General features: G+C 40.1%; 1 protein-coding gene across 1 annotated transcript in view; it reads left to right on the top strand.

Moving 5' to 3' along the window:
* The window catches only part of LOC120528415 (tripartite motif-containing protein 16-like), a 38583-nt gene extending 15516 nt beyond the window's left edge, over positions 1-23067 (top strand). The window contains exons 3-6 of the mRNA XM_039752579.1: positions 15684-15917; positions 16952-17111; positions 17884-17949; positions 22379-23067. Coding sequence (XP_039608513.1) covers positions 15684-15917; positions 16952-17111; positions 17884-17949; positions 22379-22920 — 1002 coding nt within the window. The 3' untranslated portion in view covers positions 22921-23067. The remainder of the gene's footprint in view (positions 1-15683; positions 15918-16951; positions 17112-17883; positions 17950-22378) is intronic.
* The last annotated feature ends 2202 nt before the right edge of the window (positions 23068-25269 follow it).

The raw sequence follows: 25269 nt of genomic DNA, 5'->3' as shown, positions 1-25269 counted from the left end.
AATATTGTTGATACAAACTGAAGCTTCTGGATTGGTATACAGTGTGACAGATTAAGGGTATGCTCGCACCCTTGCACCCTCAAACACCACGTCAGACACCAGGTAAAAGTCCAATAATGATATTTATTATAACAATAATGTGCACAAAGCACCCTCCACTCCCAAATACTCCAATAACAATAATAACAAATCCGATCTTGGTCTCGTCCGATGCGAGAGATGGACGTCTGAAGTGGAGCTCCGCTAGCAGTGGTGCTATTTTTCATATTATTTGCTTATTATTCTGAGATATCCTGTATTTATTCAACCCGAGAGGGACCGCTACAGTATATGTAAACACATATAAACATGGCCAACAAGAAGGGGGTCCGAAAGAATCGAAGACTAAAGCTACATCCAAGCTGCGATCAGCAAGCCCTAGTTCGAGATACGGCCTCTCAGAAACAGACCTGGATCAGATGGGCGAAAGTACAGACTCCTCGGGACCACGGTCCGCTACATCGTCGCCGGCTGAGAGCGAAAAGGGGAGCGAAAATGTGATCGTGAGGGCAGATGTGGATAGCTCGCCGATTGGAGAGGATTACCTGAAACTGGAAAAGGCCGGGAGGTCCGCGGCTTCAGTTACGCAATTACGCGGGACTGGAGCAGCGGGACACCGGCTTCAGCAGAGTCTGCTGCTTCATCTACGGTACAAGAAGGCACATTTGAGCTATCTGAACTGAAAGTGTTGCTCGCTGAGCTCAGGCAAGATATAAAGAAGCGAGAAGGCTAATGAGAAAGCAACGGCAAAGGCACATGAGAGACTGAAACAGGAATTAAAACAGGAGATGAAACAGGCCAATGAATGTCGGCGACAGGAAATCCAACAGGAAATCCAACAGGCAAATGAAAGGCTGCGTCAAGAGGTACAACTTGAACTTCGACAGGTGCTGGGTAAAATTGAAGAGCGCATTGAGAAAAACTCGGCTAAACTGAGCACGCTTGCTGATCGATTGGAGCATCTTAGTGAGACATTCACGAATCGGATCGAAATAGCGAACATCTAGCTGCCAGTGCCGAGGAAAGAGCAGTAAATGTCAGTTCGAATGTAAAAACTCGGAGAAAAACTTGGAGACAGACTGGCTGCTTTAGAAGATGGGAATAGAAGGTATAATGTCAGAATTGAAGGCTGCCGGAGAATCGAGAAAGTTTAAACCCGTGAAATTCGCAACTGAACTTTTTCTAAAATAATCGGGGCGACTTTAAAGCAGAATCTGAGATAGCAGCGCTTACAGCACAGACGCTGATCAAACACCGTCAGACCCCGACCAAGATCTTTTATAGTTCGTTTTGAACGATTATCATTTAAGTTAGAGGTGATGGAACTCCTCAGGAAAAAAAAGGAAGATATTATATATGAAGATTGCCACATTCGTCTTCCCTGACTTCTCTCCAGCAACAGCTATCAAACGCCGCCTTCTATAATATTAAACAGCGCTACGGCAAGCCAATGTCAAATACGGCCTCCTGTATCCGCAAAACTGAAAGTGGAATGGCAGGGTCATTTCTATGTTTTCGCTAGCAAGGAGGAGGCAGAAAATGAGTTAAGAAAGCTGATCCCGGGACTATTCTGATACATAATTGTGAGTCATGGCGGTAAATGATAAAGCTAGGATTAATAATCTACTGTCTGATCTATTTGTTTTAAAATACGGGTTTTTATCAGCATATATTCTCATATTCTTATATTATTATTACTTACTTATTACTTATCATTACTTAGTATTACTAGGCTAAATGTTTATGTTTTATTGTGCTTAATTACGTTTTCCTCCTCTTTTTTCTTTTCTAATTATTTCATGTGTACCCTAAATGAGACTGTTCAATATCATACCCTTGGTTTGCTGTTATTGCTATTACTGCATTAAGACTTGTTATGCTTGTTTTGGACACATCTTTAACACCATCACCTGGGTTTATTATCTGGGGATATCATCTTAATGCACTAAAATTGATGAAGATTATATGTATATATATGTATATATATATATATATATATATATATATATATATATATATATATATATATTAAGTGCAAAATTCTTTTTTTTTTTTTCTCTTTTCCTCTTTTAAAGACTATATTGGTAACAGATATCTCTATCTTTTAACCTTAAAGCGCCACTGCATGGGGGCTTGATGTGCTTTGGACGTGCTCTGTCTCTGGGTATGTCAGAGGACTGGGACTGCATGAAGTGGGTTTTAGCCTCACCTGGGGAGGCAAAAAGGGAGGGTGGGGGTTAAGGGGAAGAGAAAGAGAGCAGGCTTGATCTATATCTAATCTATCATCTCAATCTTTATAATTATAACTATCAACGTAATAATAAGCTGCATGGCAACAACTCTTGGGGAATAGGAAATTAAGACCTAAACTATTTCACTTCCAGTTAAGACTATAATATGACACCAAAAACTCAGAATCAGTGTCTCCATGATGGGACAGTTAACTTCGTAAGCTGGAATGTTAAAGGCCTGAATCACGAATTAAAGAGAAAGAAAGTACTTTCTCACCTAACAGGTCTAAATGCTAAAATAGTATTTTTACAGGAAACCCACTTACTAAGTAAGGATCAGTTCCGCTGCAAAAGACTGGACTGGCCAAATGTTCCATTCTAGTTTTACAAAGAAAACTAGAGGGGTGGGAATTCTCATACATAGAACAGTACCATTTGTAGCATCAGATGTAGTATTGGATCCTGAAGGGAGATATGTGATGGTCATGGGAGACTTATCTAACTGTAAAATGATTTTGATAAATGTTTATGCACCTAATGTTGATGATAAGGAATTTATACAAAATTTATTTGCATCCATTCCCAATCTGAACACTCATAAACTTATAATGGCTGGGGACTTTAATTGTGTTCTAAATCCACTTTTAGATAAGACTTCCTCCACAGGGGAACGCAACTAACACCGCAAAGATAATTACAAAGTTTATAACTGATCACAACTTATCAGATCCCTGGAGGTTTTTAAACCCAAATTCAAGAACATATTCTTTCTACTCACCAGTACATCATTGCTACTCAAGGATTGATTACTTCTTTATAGATAATAACTTCTTGCCTAAGATTAAATCTTGTAAATACGATGCTATTGTTATTTCAGACCATGCTCCGATGATCTTGGAGCTGAAATTACTAAGCCCCATACACTCACCCGCAGATGGCGCCTCAATCCGCTTCTATTAGCTGACGAGAATTGTACTGAATTTATATCCAAACAAATTGAATTCTTTCTAGAGACAAATACATCCCCTGAGATCTCTGCAGGAATACTCTGGGAAACTCTTAAGGCCTTCTTAAGAGGACAGATTATCTCATATCTTTCCCACAGAAATAAATCCGAAGCGAAGAAAGTAGCAGAGATAAAAAGCGAAATTACTAAAATAGATGAAGAACATGCCAGACTACCAAGCGAGACTCTACATAAGAGGAGGCAGGCTCTACATTCAGAATTAAACCTCTTGACAACTAAAGAAACCGAACAACTAATTTACAAATCCAGACATCATTATTATGAACATGGAGAGAAAGATAATAAGCTTTTAGCAACAAATTCACAAGCAAGATGTATGCAACGCAATCTCGTAATTACTAACACGAATGGAGATAAAATCATCGAACACAAAAATATAATGTACACTTTTAGAGACTACTATAAATCCCTATATACTACTGAGTTTAAAGAAGACAATATACAATCTAATGCATTTCTGGATAAATTACAGATACCACAAATTGACGCTATTAGTGTGGAGGAGCTCGATAAACCTCTGTCATTATCAGAATTACTGGATGCTATAAAGTCACTCCAAGGTGGAAAAGCAGCAGGCCCTGATGGCTACCCTGCAGAGTTTTACAAGAAATTCTCCGCTCAGCTAGCTCCCTCCTATTAGCAACATTTACAGAAGCCAGAGATAACCAATCTCTTCCACAAACCTTTCGCCAAGCACTAATCACTGTCTTTCCAAAACAAAATAAGGACTTATTACAATGTGCATCATACAGACCAATTTCACTTCTGAATAACGACGTTAAAATACTCTCTAAAATCATAGCTAGAAGGATGGAGAAAGTGCTCCCTCAGTAATATCACAAGACCAAACTGGATTTATTAGGGGCCGACACTTATCTTCAAATCTTCGACGCCTGTTTAATGTAATATACTCACCAACTAAATCAAACACCCCAGAAATATTATTATCATTGGATGCAGAAAAGCATTCGACATGATTGAATGGAAATACCTTTTACTATTTTGGAGAAGTTTGGGTTTGGCCCAACATTTGTGCATGGATTAAATTACTGTATACTAACCCAGAAGCTTCAGTTTGCATCAATAACATTTGCTCAGACTACTTTAAACTAGAACGTGGCACAAGACAAGGATGCCCTTTGTCACCACTGCTGTTTGCAATTGCCATTGAACCACTGGCAATACATTGTCGAAATACTGATCAGATAAAGGGGATTAGCAGAGAAGGACTGGAACAGAAAATCTCATTATATGCAGATGACATGGTACTGTATATATCGGACCCAGAAAATTCTGTGCCTGCAGTCTTAGCAGCACTCACAGAATTTCAAAAGCTCTCTGGTCTCAGAATTAATCTGAATAAAAGTGTACTCTTTCCGTGAATTCGCAAGCATATAATATTAGATTAGACACCCTTCCTTTTATCATTGCAGAACAGTTTAAATACCTCGGGGTAAACATCACAAGTAAACATAAAGCTCTTTATCAACAAAATTTCGTCGTCTGCATGGAAAAAATTAAACAAGACTTGCATAGATGGTCAACCCTTCATCTCACACTAGCTGGAAGAATTAACACTGTTAAGATGAATATTCTTCCTAAGCTCCTTTTTATTTCAAAACATACCAATATACATTAATAAATCGTTCTTTAAGCAATTAGATTCAACAATAACCTCATTTATTTGGAATTCTAAACATCCACGCATCAAAAGAGCGACCCTACAAAGACAAAAGGCAGAAAGCGGCATGGCTCTACCTAACTTCCAGTTTTATTACTGGCGCAAATATACAGTCGATAAGAACCTGGACACAAATAGAAGAACATACACAGGCATGGACCGCAATAGAAGTAAAATCCTGCAGTACTTCTTTGTATTCCTTGCTTTGTGCTCCAATAAACACACGTTATCGGCAATACACTAATAACCCAATTGTGCTCCACTCACTTAGAATCTGGAACCAATGTAGAAAGCATTTTAAGACGGAGAAGCTTCTTTCTGTGGCACCCTGCAAAAGAACCACCTCTTTCAACCCTCACAAACATATGCAGTTTTAATATCTGGAAAAATTTGGAATTAACTTGCTTAGAGATCTTTATATAGACAACGTCTTTGCATCCTATGAACAATTACATTCCAAATTTAACATTCCAGCTACAAATTTCTTTCACTATCTTCAAATCAGGAACTTTGTTAAACAGAACCTTCCAGATTTTCCTCATCTTGCACCCTCATCCACGCTGGAAAAATTATTGCTCAATTTCAAGGAGTTAGACTCCATCTCTACAATATATAAAATCCTTTTACAATCCCTTCCTTTCAAAGATCCAAGAGGACACTGGGAAAATGACCTCTCAATTAATATATCAGAAAAGGAGTGGAAAGTAGCAATGCAGAGAATTCACTCAAGCTCCATATGCAAAGCATACAATTATACAACTCAAAATTATATATCGAGCACATCTGTCTCGACTAAAACTCTCAAAATGTTTCCAGGGCATGATCCAACCTGCGAACGTTGCAACCAAGCCCCAGCCTCACTAGGTCACATGTTCTGGGCCTGCTCCAAATTAACATTATTCTGGACAAAAATTTTTAATTACCTCTCAGACAGTCTTGGACTCACAATCCCTCCTAACCCATTAACAGCTGTGTTTGGGGTTCTTCCAGAGGGTCTTAAAGTGGAGAAAGACAAACAAATTGTGATTGCATTCACTACACTGTTGGCACGCAGACTTATTCTGATAAACTGGAAGAACCCAAACTCTCCTCTTTTAAGTCAGTGGGAAACTGATGTGTTATATTATTTAAAATTGGAAAAAATCAAATACTCAGTTAGAGGATCTGTGCAGACTTTTTTCAAAACATGGCAGGATCTAATCAGTAATATTTTGAAATGATTTTATAAAGCACAGAGAATTTGTTGATTTAGGTATTTTTACAAGCCTTAAATTTTACACCGTTTGGCTTGCTCTCTCTCTCAAGGGTGGGGATCGATCTGTTCTTAGCATAATTCTTTTTTTTTGTAAAACTTGATTGCTATGTATTGATTGTAATAAAATTAATAAAAAAAAAAAAAAAAAAAAATACAATAATAACAAATCCTCCAATCTCCCAGACGCTTATCCACCCTGCCTCCCAACTCAGGTCGTCTGTCTGGGATCTCCCAGAGTCCTTTATACTCCTTGACCTTCAAGTGTTTGTCCCTCAGTCCATGTGACTTTCTATCACTTCCGGGTCAGGTAAAAACTTCTCTTTTCTTCATCCCGAAGCACGTCATTTCTTCTGTCCATGTGAGTGGGACGTACTTCCGGAGTGTAGGGAAAATAGTCCCTGGGCCTCCCTGCAGCGACTTCTGGCGGCCACCATGGTATCCAGCAGGGCTGTGCATTTAAAGACCACTATCCTTAATTCCCTGCTGGCATTTGGGGCACCTCTACGCTGCAAGGAGGGCTCCATCTGGTGGCCTGGAGGTATTGGCCAGGGTACATGGCCGGCCATATCTTACAACAGTAATTTGATCCATGCTCAAATGTTCGGGCCAAACCCAAACTTCTCCAATGTAGTAAAGAGGTATTTCCATTCAATCATGTCAAATGTTTTTTCTGCATCCAATGATAATAATATTTCTGGGGTGTTTGATTTAGTTGGTAAGTATATTACATTAAACAGGCGTCGAAGATTTAAAGATAAGTGTCGGCCCTTGATAAATCCAGCTTGATCTTGTGATATTACCGAGGTGAGCACTTTCTCCATCCTTCTAGCTATGATTTTAGAGAGTATTTTAACGTCATTATGCAGAAGTGAAATTGGTCTGTATGATGCACATTGTAATAGGTCCTTATTTTGTTTTGGAAAAATGGTAATTAGTGCTTGGTGAAAAGTTTGAGGAAGAGTTTGGTTGTCTCTGGCTTCTGTAAATGTTGCTAATAGGAGGGGAGCTAGCTGAGCGGAGAATTTCTTGTAAAATTCTGCAGGGTAGCCATCAGGGCCTGCTGCTTTCCCGCCTTGGAGTGACTTTATAGCATCTAGTAATTCTGATAACGCTAGAGGTTTATCAAGTTCCTCCGCACTAAAATTGTCTATTTGTGGTATCTGTAATGTATCCAGAAATGCATTAGATTGTGTAATGTCTTCTTTAAACTCAGTAGTATATAGGGATTTATAGTTGTCTCTGAAAGTGGGCATTATATTTTTGTGGTCGATGATTTTATCTCCGTTCATGTTGGTGATTACTGAGATTGCATTGCGCACTTCTTGCTTGTGAATTTGTTGAGCTAAAAGCTTATTAGCTTTCTCTCCATGTTCATAGTAATGATGTCTGGATTTAGAAATTAGTTGTTCAGTTTCTTTAGTTGTCAAGAGGTTTAATTCTGAATGTAGAGCCTGCCTTCTCGTATGTAGAGTCTTGCTTGTTAGTCTGGCATGTTCTTCATCTATTCTAGTAATTTTGCTTTTCATCTCTGCTACTTTCTTGGTTTCTAATTTATTTCTGTCGGAAAGATATGAGATAATCTGTCCTCTTAAGAAGACCCTAAGAGTTTCCCAGAGTATTCCTGCAGAAATCTCTGAGGATGTATTTGTCTCTAGGAAGGAATTGATTTGTTTGGATATAAATTCTGTACAATTCTCGTCTGCTAATAGAAGCGGGTTGAGACGCCATCTGCAAGGTGAGTGTATGGGGCTTAGTAATTTTAGCTCCAAGATCATAGGTGCATGGTCAGAAATAACAATAGCATCATATTTGCAAGATTTAATCATAAGCAAGAAGTTATTATCTATAAAGAAATAATCAATCCTTGAGTAGCAGTGATGTACTGTTGAGTAGAAAGAATATGTTCTAGAGTTTGGGTTTAAAAACCTCCAGGGGTCTGATAAGTTGTGATCAGTTATAAACTTTGTAATTATCTTTGCGGTGTTAGATGCCGTTCCCCCTGTGGAAGAAGCCCTATCTAAGAGTGGATTTAAAACACAATTAAAGTCCCCAGCCATTATAATTTTATGAGTGTTCAGATTGGGAATGGATGCAAATAAATTTTGTATAAATTCCTTATCATCAACATTAGGTGTATAAGCATTTATCAAAATCATTTTACAGTTAGATAAGTCTCCCATGACCATCACATATCTCCCTTCAGGATCCAATACTACATCTGATGCTACAAATGGTACTGTTCTATGTATGAGAATTCCCACACCTCTAGTTTTCTTTGTAAAACTAGAATGGAACATTTGGCCAGTCCAGTCTTTTTGCAGTCGGAACTGATCCTTGCTTAGTAAACAGGTCTCCTGTAAAAATACTATTTTAGCGTTCAGACCTGTTAGGTGAGAGAGTACTTTCTTTCTCTTTAATTCGTGATTCAGGCCTTTAACATTCCAGCTCACGCAGTTAACTGTCCCCTCATGGAGACATTGATTCTGAGTTTTTGATGTCATTTTATAGTCTTAACTGGAAATGAGACAGCTTCGGCCTTAATTTCCTATTTCCCCAAGAGTTATTGCCATGCAGCCTATTATTACATTGGTAGTTATAATTATAAAGATTAAAAAGATAGATTAGGTATAGATTAAGCCTGCTCTCTTTCTCCCCCCCCAAAAAAAAAACCCTCCACCCTCCCTTTTTGCCTCCCCACGTGAGGCTAGAACCCACTTGACACAGTCCCAGTCCTCTGACATACCCAGAGACAGAGCACGTCCAAAGCAAAACAAGCCCCAATTCAGCGGCGTCTTAGGGTTAGAAAATAGAGATATCTATGACCAATAGAAAAAAAATTGTGCACTTAAAATATATATAATCTTCAGCAATCTTAGTGTATTAAGATAATACACCCGGATAATAAACCCGGGAAATGGTGTTAGAAAGTGGTCCAGAATAAGCATAATAAGTCTTAATGCAATAATAGCAATAACAATAAACCAAGGGTATGATGTTGAAAAGTCTTGTTTAGGGTAGAGAGAAAATAATTAGATAAAAAAAAAAAAAAGAAAAAGTAATTAAGCACAATAAAACATAAACAGATAGCGCCTGAGTGATAATGAGAATATATAATGATAAAAATCCGTATTTTAAACAAATAGATCAGACAGTAGATTATTAATCCTTGCCTTCTTAATCATTAACGGCCATGACTCACTATTATGTATCAGAATAGTCCCGGGATCAGCTTTCTTAAATCCATTTCCGCTTCTTCCGTGCTAGCGAAGATATACAATTGACCCTGCAATTCCACTTTCAGTTTGACAGGATACAATAGGCTGTATTTGATGTTGGCTTGCCATAACCGCTGTTTAATGTTGTAGAAGGCTGCGCGTTTAGTAGATAGATAGATAGATTCTTTAGTAGCTGTTGCTGGAGAGAAATCAGGGAAGATACGAATGTGGTTATTTTCATATATAATCTCTTGCTTGTGTCTGAGGAGTGCCATCACCTCTAGCTTAAATGATAATCTTTCAAAGCGAATAATAAAAGATCTAGGTCTAACAGTATTTCATCCGCGTATGGATAAGCCGCTGCTATCTCAGAATCTGCTTTAAAGTCCTCCCCAATTATTTTAGAAAAAAGCTGCGAATTTCACAGGGTTTGGACTTTCTCAATTCTCAGGCAGACCTTCAATTCCTGACATTATTCCTTCTGCTTCCATCTTCCAAAGCAGCCAGAGTTTTTTCGAGTTTTTTGCAATTGGAGCTCACAGATTCTGTTTTTCCTTCAGCACTGGCAGCTAAATTTTCTGCTGTTTCAGTCCGAGTCTTGAATGTCTCCTTGACATCCTCCAGTTGATCAGCAAGCGTGCTCAGTTTAACCGAGTTTTCCTGAATGTGCTCTTCAATTTTAACCAGCATATCTTTAAAGACTTTATTAACCTGCTGCCACATCTGTTGCAGCTCCTGTTGTAGCTTCTATCGCAGCTTTTCATTTGCCTGTTGCAGCTCCTATCGCAGTTTCTCATTTGCCTTTACCCTTGCCTTCTCATTTGCCTTCTCTCTTTTCTTTATCTCTTGCATGAGCTCAGCGAACATCACCTTCAGTTCAGACAGTTCAATTCTGCTTTTTTGCACCGTAGGTGAAGCGGCAGGCTCTATTGTAGCCGGTGTCCCCGCTGTTCCCGGCTCGTGTGGAGTAATTGAAACCGCGGACTGCAAGGCCTGTTCCTGTTTCATGTGATCTTCTCCAATCAGCAAGCTATCGAGACCTGCTTCACTCACGCTTGTACAATCGCTCCTCATTTCGCTCTCAGCCGGTGACGATATAGCGGACCGTGGTACCGAGGAGTCTGTACTTTCGCCCATCTGATCCAGGTCAGTCTCTGAAAGGCCTTATCTTGAACAAGGGCTTGCTGATCTTAACTTGGGTGCAGCTTTAGTTTTCGGTTCTTTCGGACCCCCTTTCTTGTTGGCCATGTTTATATATGCTTACATATACTGTAGCAGTGCCCCTCAAGTTGGATAAATTCAGGATATCTCAGGATAATAAGCAGATAATATGAAAAATAACACTGCTGCTAACGGAGCTGCACTTCAGACGTCCATCTCTCGCAATCGATGAGACCAAAGTGAGGCTTCTTTTTGCACAGAGCTGTGATCGGAGTTTATTTTCACATAATGTAAATTCGGCACACTGACACTTCTATTTCCAGAACCATGAGAAGGATGGTGTATTCCTGAGCAAATGCTGCCAGTGGTCTTTTCATTTGCAGCCCGGTGGTGGCGGCGACCTGACCCACGATGTACATATTTCAGGTGCTGCAAAATCCCGGCATCTTTTAGAATGTTCCTTTCAGACCATTTGCTCTGGACAAACTGTTTAATAAGAAGGAGTTTGTCATGAGAGTATTTTAGCATGACAATGAGTAATACTTATCTGATAGCAGTGGAGAAGCAGCACAGCACAGCACAGTAAAGCCGGTAGGACAGGAGGGTGTGGTAACGTAGATAAGCGTTGATAGCAAAGCAGCAGAAAGCATAGCAGGAGGAGGTAGGAGGATTTGGAAGTTCCAGCATACAGCCATAAACAGTAACGCTGGGTATTACAGGTGTGATCACCCTGGATCCACCAGCCAAATGGGTATGAACATCAGATCAGTTCTTAGCCGAACAGTACTGTAAATGAATCGGGAGAAGACCAGAATATATATATAATAACAAACAAACAAATAACAAATAACAAATTATCCCTTGCTCCTAGATCGCAAGGTACAAAGAAATGTTCGTAGGTCTTGTCCCGTGATCCATAGGTTAATTTGTTCCCAGTCAAAGTAGAGTCCATAAAATCTGTAAATATTAACCAAATCCATACAATTCGAGTCAGCTGCATCCACAAGCTATATGTACAATAAAGGAAATAAAACAAGTGTAAGAAAGTGTAGAATTAAAGCGAGTTTTGTGAAAGTGTTGTTAGCAGGGAGGAGCAGCAACAGCATGTGTGGAAGACTAGATATTACTATATTGATGATAATTTGTATTTACTTGGACACATACCATGGCATATAAAGAAGTATAGCAGGAATTTATTTGCATTGCAGATTAGCTGGTGAAAATTCATCAATTTTTATCAATTTCCATGCCTTTATAAGTTGTATATTTGCTGACCTGTAATAAAGCTGAAGGTTATCTAGTACCATGCCACTTTCTACTTTGTGTCTTTGTATAGTCCAGTGGTTCTAAACCTGTGGGGGCGCGAAGTAACAAAAAGGGGGGTGCGAAGATGTGAAAAAAGAAAACAAGAATCCAAAATATGAAAAATACATCTATTGAAACCAAAACAAATTAACTTAAACTACATTCTGATACTAGAAAAATAAATATAGAGTTAGATAAATGTTGATAAAAGCTGAATTTCTATTACATCAAAGAACTCCTCAGATTGTCTTTTGTCTTCTTTAAACAGAGTAGAATATAAAGACTTATAATACTTGCTAAATGTGTAAGTTATTTTTTATGCTTCATTACTTTATCTCCATTTACACTAGTAATTTGTATTATTGCATTTCAAACTTCCTGCCTGTGGATTGTTGAGTTACAATCTTATTAACAGTTTGTCCATGTTCACAGTAATGATGTCATTTAAAGATGAGTTGTTTAGGTTCTTTTGTTATCAAGAGGTTACATTCTGATTGGAGAGTCTGTTCTTTCTTGTACAAAGCCTCATTTGGACAGCTGACATATTCTTGATTTATTCTGGAGGTCACAATTGTCTTCTCTTGTTCATTCTGGTATTTCTCAGTTTTATTAGACTCCACAGCTTAAGGATCTCCACTGTTTGACTGAGTGCAGACTTTACATAATGTACACCTCCAAATGTTTTAGTTAAAATTTAATATTTTATGATAAAGGACAGTAAGGTCTGCAGTGGGCTAGTGCCCTGCCCGGGATTTGTTCCTGCCTTGCACCCTGTGTTGGCTGGGATTGGCTCCAGCAGACCCCCATAACCCTATGTTAGAATATAGCGGGTTGGACAATGACTGACTGACTGACTGACAGTAAGGTTGTCCAGTGGTGGCCTTTGCTGAATCTCAGATCCACTGTCCTCCACTCACTTTTCATGTGGAGTTTATCCCTCTTCCAGTATTTCAGTAAGTTTCCTCCAGTTATTCCAGATCTTCCCCACATCCTCACATTTCAGTTTGGTTAATTGGCAGAAATCTAAAAATTGCCTCATTGCGATCACTGGTGTGGGTGTGACCCTGTAATGAGCTGGCAGACTGTCCAAGGTAGCACACTCTCTGATGCCCAGTTCTGCCAGGATTCATTTATGAGAAATTTCTCATCCAACAGAGTCCGAACTCTTCACACACATTTCTGTGCCCAGAGAGACAAAACTTATCCAACCTAATTAATTTAGCACATACTCACATTAAACAGACCAACACAATCTAGTGTACTAAAGTACTAAACGCAGCCAGTCCAGACCAGTGGGTGTGTCTTTAGTTCAAAGAAAGTAGACGGATACAATGTGTCACTCATTACTGTGTAGTCCAATCCAGATACAGAGGTGACAGTTGAAGTAGAAGTGAAGGAGAGACATCTTCACAGACTGACTTTCACTTCAGTTTATGGTTCTGTGCTCATCTGCTTTTGTTTCTTCCTCCTAGATTTCCTGCTTATTAGTGATGCATGAAATCCCCTCTCTACACCCATGCTGACCGTGACATTTTTCAGCCAGACGTCCTTCTCCTAGATGGTGTTCAAAGTCTTATTTCATGTCTTTTTTGTTTATTAATTGATGTTAATGTTGATTTTGTTAAGCATTTGTATTATTATTTGTATTTGATTTTGTCTATAGGCTGCCTTTGTTAGGTTTCATGTGGTTTATGTGTGGCTCACCAAGAGGTGGACCATCTGCCATTCACTGCCAGGAGCTTCCCTTCCACCAGATAAATCCTGAAGGACTCCAACAGTTTCATTGTGAATGTGCTCTGCAAGTTTGTCGAGTTCTTGTGTTCTTTATGTTTTAGTGATTTTTCTGGATTTCTTAACCTGTGATTTTTTTTAAAATAAACTGCTCTCTTTAGATTCTTTTTTGAAATTTTGTTTGCTTTGGAGTGTCTGTGTGTTTGGAATACTACTTTGTGAAGAATAAATCTTTTATTCTGTAAAGGTTCTATCTATCTATCTATCTATCTATCTATCTATCTATCTATCTATCTATCTATCTATCTATCTATCTATCTATCTATCTATCTATCTGTCTGTCTGTCTGTCTATCTATCTATCTATCTATCTATCTATCTATCTATCTATCTATCTATCTATCTATCTATCTATCTATCTATCTATCTATCTCTTCGTTCCTCAGTCTTATGTAGACTAGTTTGTGGCACAGGCAGAACTTCTGATCACAATATCACTACTGCTCCTCAGCTTTGTATCTAACTCTTTAAATTGTCCTGCAGAATTGGTGGTCTGATCCAACCTCTTATAATTGTTCACTTAGAACTGGACACATTTGACAATGACAACTGTATCCGTCCTTCCCTGCCCTGTTCAGGAGCCTATCCATCCAACATGGGAGATTCTCCACATTGCATTGCATACAACAGAACTTCATTGCATTTCCCAAACTGCAAAACACCATATGAGACTCTCTGTATTTGAACTAAAGTTTCATCTAAATTCCCTAATACAGCAGTTCTCTATCTGTGGGGTGCGAATGTTGCCATATGTGGCGTAATTTCGCTATTCGTAGGGAAATTTTTTAACTTGTAGCGGTGTATCAGCAGCAAAAAATATAGGAATACATTTTATTAGGGTTTCAAAAAAACGTTAGGAGGGCGTTACAGTTAAAACTGTTATGAAAACTCGGGTCGCAAATACTTAGCGTTGAGAAACACTGCCCTAATACATAAATCTCATATTATCATTTCTGCCTCATTCTAGTGGTTGGTTAGGATGTAACCTTTTAGGGCTTCTCATCCCTGCCTTTTGTCACAGAGCTATCTGAGTCACTGTCCAGCTGTGCAAAGTTCTAAAAACAGCAGAACACCTCCAGCTTTGGGGTTGATGATCCTGGACAGCAAGCACCTTTTACCTCACATTTACTTCCCACATAGTAACATACAGCCAGGTGTCATCATACAAGTATGAGTCATAATTACATTTCCAAATTCATTAGTAATAATGCAAAGTTCATAAATGAAGCAGAAATACATCAGACATGGAAATAAAACCTCACAACTCTGAGCTTTACAATGAAAAGGAGATGGTGGAGGGTAAATAAGACAATAGTTCATCAAATGAAATACAATCTGAATCTCTTTGACCAATACCTAGATCCTCTTGTTTAATATCTCCTTCTCACAGGTCTGATATGGTGACATCTGAAACCCCAAATTAGAACACAACTATTACACACAAGTCTCCAGTCCAGAAATACTTTTATTTTCACACAATTACCTTCCAACACACAAGTTTACACCTCTATACAAATACATCATCTTCTTCCTCTTCCTCATTCCCAGTGTGTGTTGTACTACTCCACTCAACCCCAGGCGAAGCAGGATATGCCCTTTATAAAGGCAGACCTTTGTAAAACTGCCAGGTCAAATGGAGTCCTCACAAGACAGTAGAGCTGAGCCCCAGCAGCTCCGGCCATTGGCTCCCAAGATCCTTCACAAGGATGGCTTTTATGACTGCATATCCCATAAAGTCCTGCAGTTTCCTTAATAGGAGCATCAGCATAGTTATGAAGTTATCCGGCATAGTGGTAGGCGGTGGGGATATTGTCTGGGTGGCGGTCTCTAAATGATCTTCGTTTTGCAAATAAAGTACCACCAGTCACTTTAGCAGATTCAAACTGTCCTTCACAGCATCAAAATATCAACAAATGTGTCTTGTGATTAGTTATTTTCATTAGGTGAGTCAGTTCTAAATATTTATCCTATTTATTCAGATGTCTGTGAAAAGAGATGTGGAAGAAAATGAGAAGAGGTTCACTGCTTTGATACGGTGCATTGAGAAAGCCCAAAGGAAACTGACTGAGAGGATCAAAGAACAAGAAAAGAGAGAAGTGGAGAAGGCTGAAGGAGTCATGGAGCAACTTGAGAAAGAGATTGAGGAGCTGAAGAGGAGAGAAGCTGAGCTGAAGGAGCTTTCAGAGACCAAGGACCATCTCCAATTCCTACAGGTGAGAATGACACTTCACAAGCAGCCTGGTCAGACTAGGGTGTGTGGGACCGGAGATCATTTAGAGGGAAATTTAAAATATTTGAGGAGTTTGTACAACATGACAAGAACAGGCCATTCAGCTCAGCACAGAATGTATTTTCATATTTCCTTAACATTTCAAAGATTCTGTTTACAAATATCTCAAAGTTGTTTACTTCATGTAGATGACAGACAGATGAATCTACAGCTGTCTGTGTGAAAAAGTGATTTTTTATGAAACATAAAAGATGATATCTAATAAAGGATGATGCCAACTCTTTTCCAAGGCCACCTTCTTATGTCTTCATCCTTAAACTGATGAAATTCAAATCCTTCAGCATTTCCTCACAGCTCAGGCCCCACAGTCCAGTCTCGTTTCTCGTTCTTCTCATGTCCTTTTCTCTCACACACAATAGTCCTGATGTCAACTTTGTTTTGCAGACGTTAGGGAGATTCTCTTCATGATTTATGATCCACACATTGCAGGCACTATATAACCCAGCTTGCCCTAGCTTTCTCTACTTTGTGTGGCTGATGATGGTGATGAAGACACAAAGACTCCCAGGGTTTACTCATAAGTCACACTTCTGAGCTGCAGATCTTCAATTGTATAATCATACTGAAAAGCTATATGCATACATGTGTTAGTCTTTACATTCCATTTAACTAAGTTTGACTCAGAGCCATAATAAGCCCAAGGCCTTGTTTTATGTGCCAAGTTAGTTCTGGGCCCACCTGACCCTCAACCTCCTTATCTTGACTCACTTCTCATGGAGTCCTGTGTAAAAAGCTCATTAATAGTTAAGGTCGATAATCTCTGATGCTCCACTACACTCCACCAAATATTCTCTCATAAATAGCCAACAAGTCAATGACAGGCGTTCTCACCATCTAAACCCATGTTGACTGCCCACCACACTGATCCTTAATTCAGATGAGCCCCCTCTTATCAGCATTACTTACTTTTTAATGTCTCCTTTCTGAAATCTTGTCCCCTCTTCTCTCCTGATGCAGACTTTCTCATCTCACTGTGGCCTTCCTGCTGATGGAGACTTGCTGAGCTTCACTGTCACCACTGATTTCTCTTCTGAGAACTTGAGAAATGAGCTGTCAGGTCTGAAAAAGAGTCTGGAGAAGATCAGCCAGTGGGTCATCATGACAAGGACTCCATCAGGTACAGTGTCTGGTGACATTGTGTTTGGTATTGAAGGCCATTAGAAGGACCAGAGTGACAATAAGAGGACACTGAAGAATGCCTGCTGTTTAACATTGATCTCTCATCCTTTGCTATTAAGTATTTTTTATTATATAGTGCCTTTCACCCTGACTAGCTGAGTGATAACAAACTCTCTACATAATCAGCTGTGTTTAACACAAGAATTACCAAAGCCTACAAAAAAACTCATAGATCCGTTCCACCTTAAATCCCTTCACACCTCTCTGCCAGCATCTTTTGTCCTGTAAAAGTGTCGATAAGCAGCAAGCAGCTTACTATTATATCCCCCCACCACCGCACAGTTTTCTCAGCTCAAGTCTGTTTACCTGGGTGTCATTTGCTTATAGTTGTATAGAGTGAGATGTCACGCAAAATGACACCTTTTATAAATACTATATTGTTATTTGGAACACATGCATTTCATGTGTGTTCTGTGTCTAAAACAATCCATGTAAACACATTGTTAAAACAGAAACGTTTTTCATGTTTTAGTAATAATTGACAGAATGTAGACATTATACACTTTATGTCTACATTCTGTCAATTGTTACTAAAACACGAAAAATGTTTCAGTTTTAACGATGTGTTTGCATAGATTGTTGTACGTACTTCATATTTGTTCTATTTTAACTGTAGGTAAAATATAAAATGTGTTTAAGAATTTAACTAATATTACACACTGCGACCCTTCAGAGTTTCCATTCTTCTTCTCTTTTCTTTTTATTTTCAGCTCATGAAGCTCCAGTTTTTGCCCTCCAGCCTCCTGAACCTCAGAGCAGAGACGACTTTTTAAAATGTGAGTTTGTGCTTTGACTGAATGGATCATCGCAATAAAAATTATTTCAGTTTTAATAGTGTTGTGTGACTGAAGGGCTGAGAGTGATGGGGGTCCTGTGACTGGTGCATTATGGGATAGAGAGACTCAGGCAGTGAATCACCAAAGCCGTCTGTTGAACCCGAGTCTTGATGTGTCCAAAAATAGTAAAAAGGAAAAGAAAATATAATACACCTCATGGGGTGAACTTACTTATTCACACAGCTGTATATACAGACACAGTATTAGTTTAAAAATGAAGCACAATTGTATGTGAAATAAGTTAAAGCTGACAAAAGTCCTCGTCATCCTCCATTCTTTACTCCACAGAGCAGACACTTTGCTTTGAGTTCTCGACTTCACAAATTTTAAACATTAAAAGAAATCGAAATGGCAGAGAAAATTATTGGGGGTCCTTAGAAGTTCAAAGACCTCACTGGACTGTTATGACCAGGGGTGGGCAAACTAGGACCTGTGGGCCACATCCAGCCCGTTGGTCTTTTTAATCCGGCCCGCCGAAGATTGGTACATAATTGCTCAAATCAAAGCATATCATAATTATGACTGCATTCATTTGACCTTGTCCTGTAATGCATGGCGTTCCACCAGGTGGCGCATTAGGCGAAGTAATACATTGACTTGATTTTGCGGAGCCCGGGTTACTCTCTATTATTACTCTGCTACAGCTCTGAACCCATCTGCAACAATGAGTGGGCCAAAGAAAAGAAAAGTCGACAACGAGTGCCGAGTGTTTAATAAGGAATGGACAACTAAATACTTTTTCGCTGAAGTCCGGTGAAAGGCTGCATGTCTTATTTGCCAAGAAACCGTTGTGGTTTTAAAGGAATACAACATCAGCCGTCACTTTTCCACCAAGCATGCTAATTACGCTAACAACCAGTCAACGCAAGAACGGACGGCTACCGCTCAGAGGTTGGCAGCTCGTTTGCAGGCTCAGCAAAACGCCTTTATCCGACAAACTACCATCCTAGAATCAAGCACAAAGGCAAGTTATGTGCTGGCATTCAAATTAGCAAAGACCAGCAAGCATTTCTCCGAAGGGGAGTTTCTCAAAGAGTGCATGGTAGACACAGCAGGTATCTTGTGTCCTGAGAGCAAAAACAAATTTGAAAGAATGAGCTTATCATGCAGGACAGTGACTTGCTGTGTTGAGCTAATAGACGGACGAAGACTTAGCTAGCAAGTTAAACAAAAAAGCGGAGTCATTGACATTATATTCCTTGGCACTGGACGAAAGTAATGACATAAAGGACACCGCTCAGCTTTTAATTTTTATCAGAGGGATTAATGACAATTTTGAGATAACGGAGGAGTTTTTGGCCATGGAATCCCTAAAGGGGAAAACGCGGGGAGTGGACTTGTATGACAGCGTGTCGGGGGTCATCAATAGGCACAAGCTACCTTGGAGTACGCTCGCCAACGTTAACAAAGATGGGTCGCCAAATCTGACTGGAAAAAACATTGGGTTGCTCAAAAGAATCCAGGAAAGGGTGAAGGAGGACAACCCTGAGCAGGAGGTCATTTTCTTACACTGCCTAATCCACCAGGAAGCACTTTGTAAATCCGTATTGCAGCTTGACTACGTAGTGAAGCCAGTTGTAAAACTCGTTAACTTTATTAGGGGACTTCAGCATCGTCAGTTTAAGTTTATTGAAGAAATTGATGCTGATCACCAGGACTTGCTTTACCACTCCAATGTCCGCTGGTTATGTTTGGGGAAAGTGAAATCCCACACTCGTCGACATAAACAGGAGATTATCTTATTTTTGGAGCGACTTGAGAAAGCTGACGATTTTCCTGAACTGAGTGACGCAGATTGGCTTTGTGATTTAGCTTTTGCTGTGGACATACTGACACACATGAATGAGCTGAACGTGAAGCTACAAGGGAAAGACCAGTTTGTGCATAAAATGTACACAAACGTCAGAGCCTTCAAAACCAAGCTAGCTTTATTCTCTAAGCAAATGTCAAACAACTCATTCACTCATTTACTCACACTGGCTACGCTGAAAGAGGCCCCTCAACTTGTGAAAAAAGACAGGAAATCACTGGACAACCTGCATGGAGAATTCTGCCGTCGGTTCTCTGATTTTGGAAAAATTTACAAGTCACTTCAGCTGGTGTCTTGTCCCTTCACACAGGACCCTGAAACGACACCACAGAAGTTGCAGTTTGAACTGATTGATCTCCAATGTGACACCGTCTTAAAGGAGAAGTTCAACTCTCTTAAACTGGATGAATTTTATGCTTCATTAAGCGCAGCCACATTTCCAAACATCCAGAAGATCGCACAGAGGATGATGGTGTTGTTTGACTCTACGTAAGTGTGTGAACAGACTTTTAGTGTGATGAACACCAACACAGCACCCCACAGATTCCAGTTGAGCGATGAGCACCTCAGATCTGTTCTGAGAATCGCCACAACAAAACTTACACCAGACTTCGATGCCATGGCAAATAAGGGTGATCAACAACACAGTTCCCACTAAAAGTGAATATTAACACTGTAATGCCTTTTTTATGTTTATGTTTGACATGTATGCATCTAGTGCTGGCCCGGCCCGTCTGTCAAATTTTAAAAGTCATTGTGGCTGCTGAGCCAAAAGGTTTTCCCACCCCTGGTCATGACATTTCAAGATGACTGATTCCTCTGATGAGTGTCACCGGGGTCTTCAGTCAAGTCCTCACTTTGCTGTGTTGTGTCATTGTGTGCCTCACACTGAATGAGGACAAGAGAAGAGGAGGAGATGAAGAAGGTTGCAACCAAGGGTGGTCAAGGTGAAGATTAAAAGACCACCTCAAAGAGCTTCATGTTCCAGTGAGCACAGCTGCTAATATTCTGAAGATATTTGAAGGTCCGCAGGACTGTAGCCCACCTCCCTGATGAGACCACAAGAGCAAAGCTGACCTTAAATTGAATAGGAAGAGAGTTTAAATGGAGGAGAAAAAACAAGAAAACATCAAGAGAGACTCGGGTGGACCTCCAAGATCAAAGGACAACAAAGCAAAAAGCACCATGAATGGCGGTAAAGAAGACATTGGAATGTTGTGATGTGTCTGCTATGAGCCCTGAACTGAATCCAAGTCAACATCCATGGAAAGAGCTGAACATCACAGCTGGGAGAAAAAGGCCATCAGAAGTCAAAAAGAGTGGGCCGGGTGGGCAGCAACCAAACATGAGGTGAGGGTCTGAATCACTTTGTGTGAGCCATAGGAATTTGATTTATTGTTTCAAATTATCTGTGAAGTCGAAAATACAAAGAAAGAGTCTGCTGTGTCGAATAAGAATGGCGGGTGACAGTCACTGGGGTCAGTTTACACTTATTTGACTGAAAAGTGGGATTTGCGTTTAAAAAGTGAAAGGGGACAAAAACTACGGGGGCAGGTCAGTGATAGAAACAGTAGAGAGACAGACGTGAAAGGCACTATATAATATAGAGATATTAAAGTCACTATATACTGTAAGAAATGAGAAAGAAATGATGTGATAGATGGAGAGAGCAAAGAGAAAGACAGAATATGACACAAAAATATGAAAGGCACTATACTGTATAAGAGAAAGATGAGAAGTGCAATAAAATAAAAAATTGGAAGACATAACATTGAGATAGAAAATACTAAATAGGAAAAGGAGTTAAAGACAAATATAGTAGACAGACGTGAAAGACACTATAATAGACAGATATACATGAAAGGCGCTATATAATAGATAAAGGAGGAATGCAATGTGGTGTGGTGGTGAAGACTTTGGACTTCAAACCCAGAGGTTGTGGGTTCAAATCCCACTACTGACACCATTGTGTGACCTGAGCAAGTCACTTAACCTGCCTGGGCTACAATTGGACAAAGGAAACAATGGCATATTGGTATAAAGATAATAATAAATGATAGGAAAAACAATAGACACAGAAAGATAGAGAAAATTACAAAGATGTGAAAGGCACTGCAACATATCTAGATAGATAGATATATTTCTAAAAAAAATAGGAAATGCTGATTTGCAGCTTTTATTGAAAAAATGTGTGTGGTTGTGAATTGATTTTAAATAAAACAGTTGGACTCTGACAATAAAAATTGTCATTTTAAAAAAGCCAGCAGAGACAGTCTGATGTTGACTGTGATCTTATGGCGTTTATCAAAATTTCCGATGATTCAGATGATTTACAAATATCTGACCTTCCTGTGTTTCACTTTGTTGTCTGTTGTCATCATTTTCTAATTTTATTTTTAATTCCCACAGATTCTGTCCAATCAGATGAGCTCTTTACTATTAGTGTCTGGTCAGCGCAGCTCCTGATTGGTTCTTGTTAATTGTCTGTGTTGTGCTCCGCCCCCAGTCCCGTTACACACTCCCAGATTTCTTCACTCATTTTCTTTTCTCTCCTTTCAGACTTCTGTCCCCTCACACTGGACATCAACACGGCACACAGAGTCCTCCTTCTGTCTGAAGGGAACAAGAAGGTGACAGGTGAGGAGAAGGTGGCTACATATCCTGATCATCCTGACAGATTTGACTTCTGGCCTCAAGTTCTGTGCACAGAGGCTCTGACTGGGACTCGCTGTTACTGGGAGGTGGAGTGCAGTGGACACTGTGTGATGATTGGAGTTGCATATAAAGGAGTGAACAGGAAAGGAAAGGGCAGGGAGTGCCTCCTTGGAAACAACAAGAAGTCCTGGAGTTTGCAGTGGTCTCATTCCCAGTGCTTTGTGTGTCACAATATCAAAGAGACTGTAATCAGTGGCCCCTACAGTCCCAGAATAGGTGTGTATCTGGACTGGTCTGCTGGCTCTCTGTCATTTTATAGCATCTCACACACAATGACCCTCCTGCACAGGTTCAACACCTCCTTCACTGAGCCCCTCTATCCAGGGTTTTGTCTTGGTCTTCACTGCAGTGTAACAATCAGCCGTCTGACACCATGTGACCACTGACCAGTACCCTCCACTGGTCACCTGATGTCCCCAGTAGCTCAGGTCCTCTAAGTATTTGTAGTTTTGCTTTCAGGTGGAGTGGTGGCTCTGCACTGGTATCCCGAAGGTTGCCGGTTCGAATCCCCGTTACTGCCAAAAGAGATGCTACTCTGCTGGGCCCTTGAGCAACCTTCAATTGCTCCAGGGGATGACCCTGTGCTCTGACCCCAAGGGGTATGTGAAAACCACTAAAGTATAATAATAATAAAAAAAAAAAAAGAATTTCACTGATATATGCACCTCTGTAACTGAATTTGTGGATGAGAATGTGGGGCGAGTGTTGCTGTCAGGGTCTCCATTATTATTGGGTTTAAGTATTCAATCAGGTGTGTGTGTTATAATGAGGGGCGGTGACACCTCAGACTTACAAATACCAATCTGACCAGCAGGGGTCACTGTTGATTCACAGCCCAACAATTGAAGTGACTCCTGTGACTCATTGAATGTCACCTGTTAAGTAGGACAGGCATTTGGTCCTCCTGGATTAGCACTACTGAAAGGCACTATATGGACTACATATTAAGAAGTCTTGTATAGTGACTATATGTAGGAAAACAGACTGACAGCTCTAACTAAATTGTTGTCCTCTCATCAGACATTTTATGCCCTCCATTGGTCACTGAAGGGGTTCACCACTTCAGAATGAATTCACTGTGAATGTCTGAAGATGTGTACTCACAGGTCAGTCACTTGTTGGCCATACTGACAAAGTTTGGTGTTTACTTGAGGCAGTTGTTGTTACATTGGACATTAAACTGCACCTGTTGCTTCCTGCTCTCAGATTTGTCACTGTTACCCAACCTCAAGGAGATGAGTCAGCTGACTGATTTATCATTCAATGTCGGTGTTCAAAGTGACAATCAGATGTGACACTTGGGGACACTTTTATTTTTCCACTGACACACACACAATCCCAGGATTAATTTACAATTCACTCAGGACCCCTTAAGGAGTGGCGTGTCACCTGACATCAGTGTGTGTGAAGAAGCCAATGAAGGCTCAGGCTGACTACCCCCACCCCCTACTGTGTATTACAGGCCTCACCAGCAGATGGCGACTATGACTTTTAAATCTGTCATCTTCATGGGGCCTGAGGGGTTAAAAGGAAGAGGAGAAGGTGAGAAAAGAGTGAGGGGTGAGGATGATAGCGAAGAGTGTCAGGGTGATAAAGGGTGACATGAGTGACCTGAGACAGAGTGAGTCAGATGACTGTGTCACTTGTGTGTTTGTGAGTTTTGTTCCTCCCTCTGATTTTCTCCTCTTTGACTCGTCACACGCTGATGGCCGTCCTGTGATCACAGATTGTATTCCTCGTTGATCAAATCCGTATCTCGATGTGTGACTGACATCTGATTCTTTAAGCACTCGCTCATCAGACAGGTTGTCACCCGATGAGCTCTTCACTGCTCACCTAAGCCCTGCTGCCCTCTTCTCTCTCCTGTCACCACGGCCATTGCTGGCCCCACTGTGTGACCTCATAAAGCCACTGGTCTGTCTGGTCACTCAGGTCCTCGTCACAGCTGCACACTGGCAGTCGTTCAAACTCTACAGGCTGACAGCCATGTTGTCCTGTCGTCTGATGTTTGTGTTGGTTGAGGTCGTCTCCTGCTGACCTCGGGGGCTTTTAGAGCTCAGGATTAATGAAATGGAAATGTCAGTCAGCAGGGTGGGCAGGTTGGCACATTCAGGGCAAAATGTAATTTAAAAGTCGAAGAGCACACTGGACACATCGCCAGTCACTGATAATCGACTCCACGTCAGCTCCTGTGGCCCTCATCATGTGCTGCCAACTCAGACGCCGGTCATGTGACTTGCACCTTAGTGACATTCCTGGGACTTTCAGGGCTGGGACATCAGCTGATTCTTCTGGAGCCAAACTGCTCCCTCTTGTGGCCTCTCTGCATATTAAACACACGAGAAGTTAGGATGTGAAGTGTTTGGTGAGATCTAAAAAATATTCAGAATATTGACATGACCTTGAAGGACAGTTTGGTTTTGTAAGAATTAATTATGTTAAAGAATATTTACTTTAAATTAATCTTTTATTATTTATGACCAGATGATATTGTAAATTCACAGAGATAAATGGCCTATTAATACTTCACAGTTTGTAAATTTAAAATTCCTTATTAATTTAAAAAGAACAAAATAAACATTAGGACAATTGTTATTTGTCAAATCCGTTTATTTGGTAACTTTTGATTTGTAAATACCTCTGATCATATCTCAGGTTTTCTATGTTCTGATGATATTAGGACTTCTCATTTATGATTAATCCTCTTTAATCAAAGGATAAGAGTCTGTGTGTCT

Source organism: Polypterus senegalus, chromosome 4 (assembly GCF_016835505.1).
Source record: "Polypterus senegalus isolate Bchr_013 chromosome 4, ASM1683550v1, whole genome shotgun sequence".
NCBI lineage: Eukaryota > Metazoa > Chordata > Cladistia > Polypteriformes > Polypteridae > Polypterus > Polypterus senegalus.
Note: the sequence above shows the minus strand (reverse complement) of the source record. Positions and strands in the feature narration are given on the sequence as shown.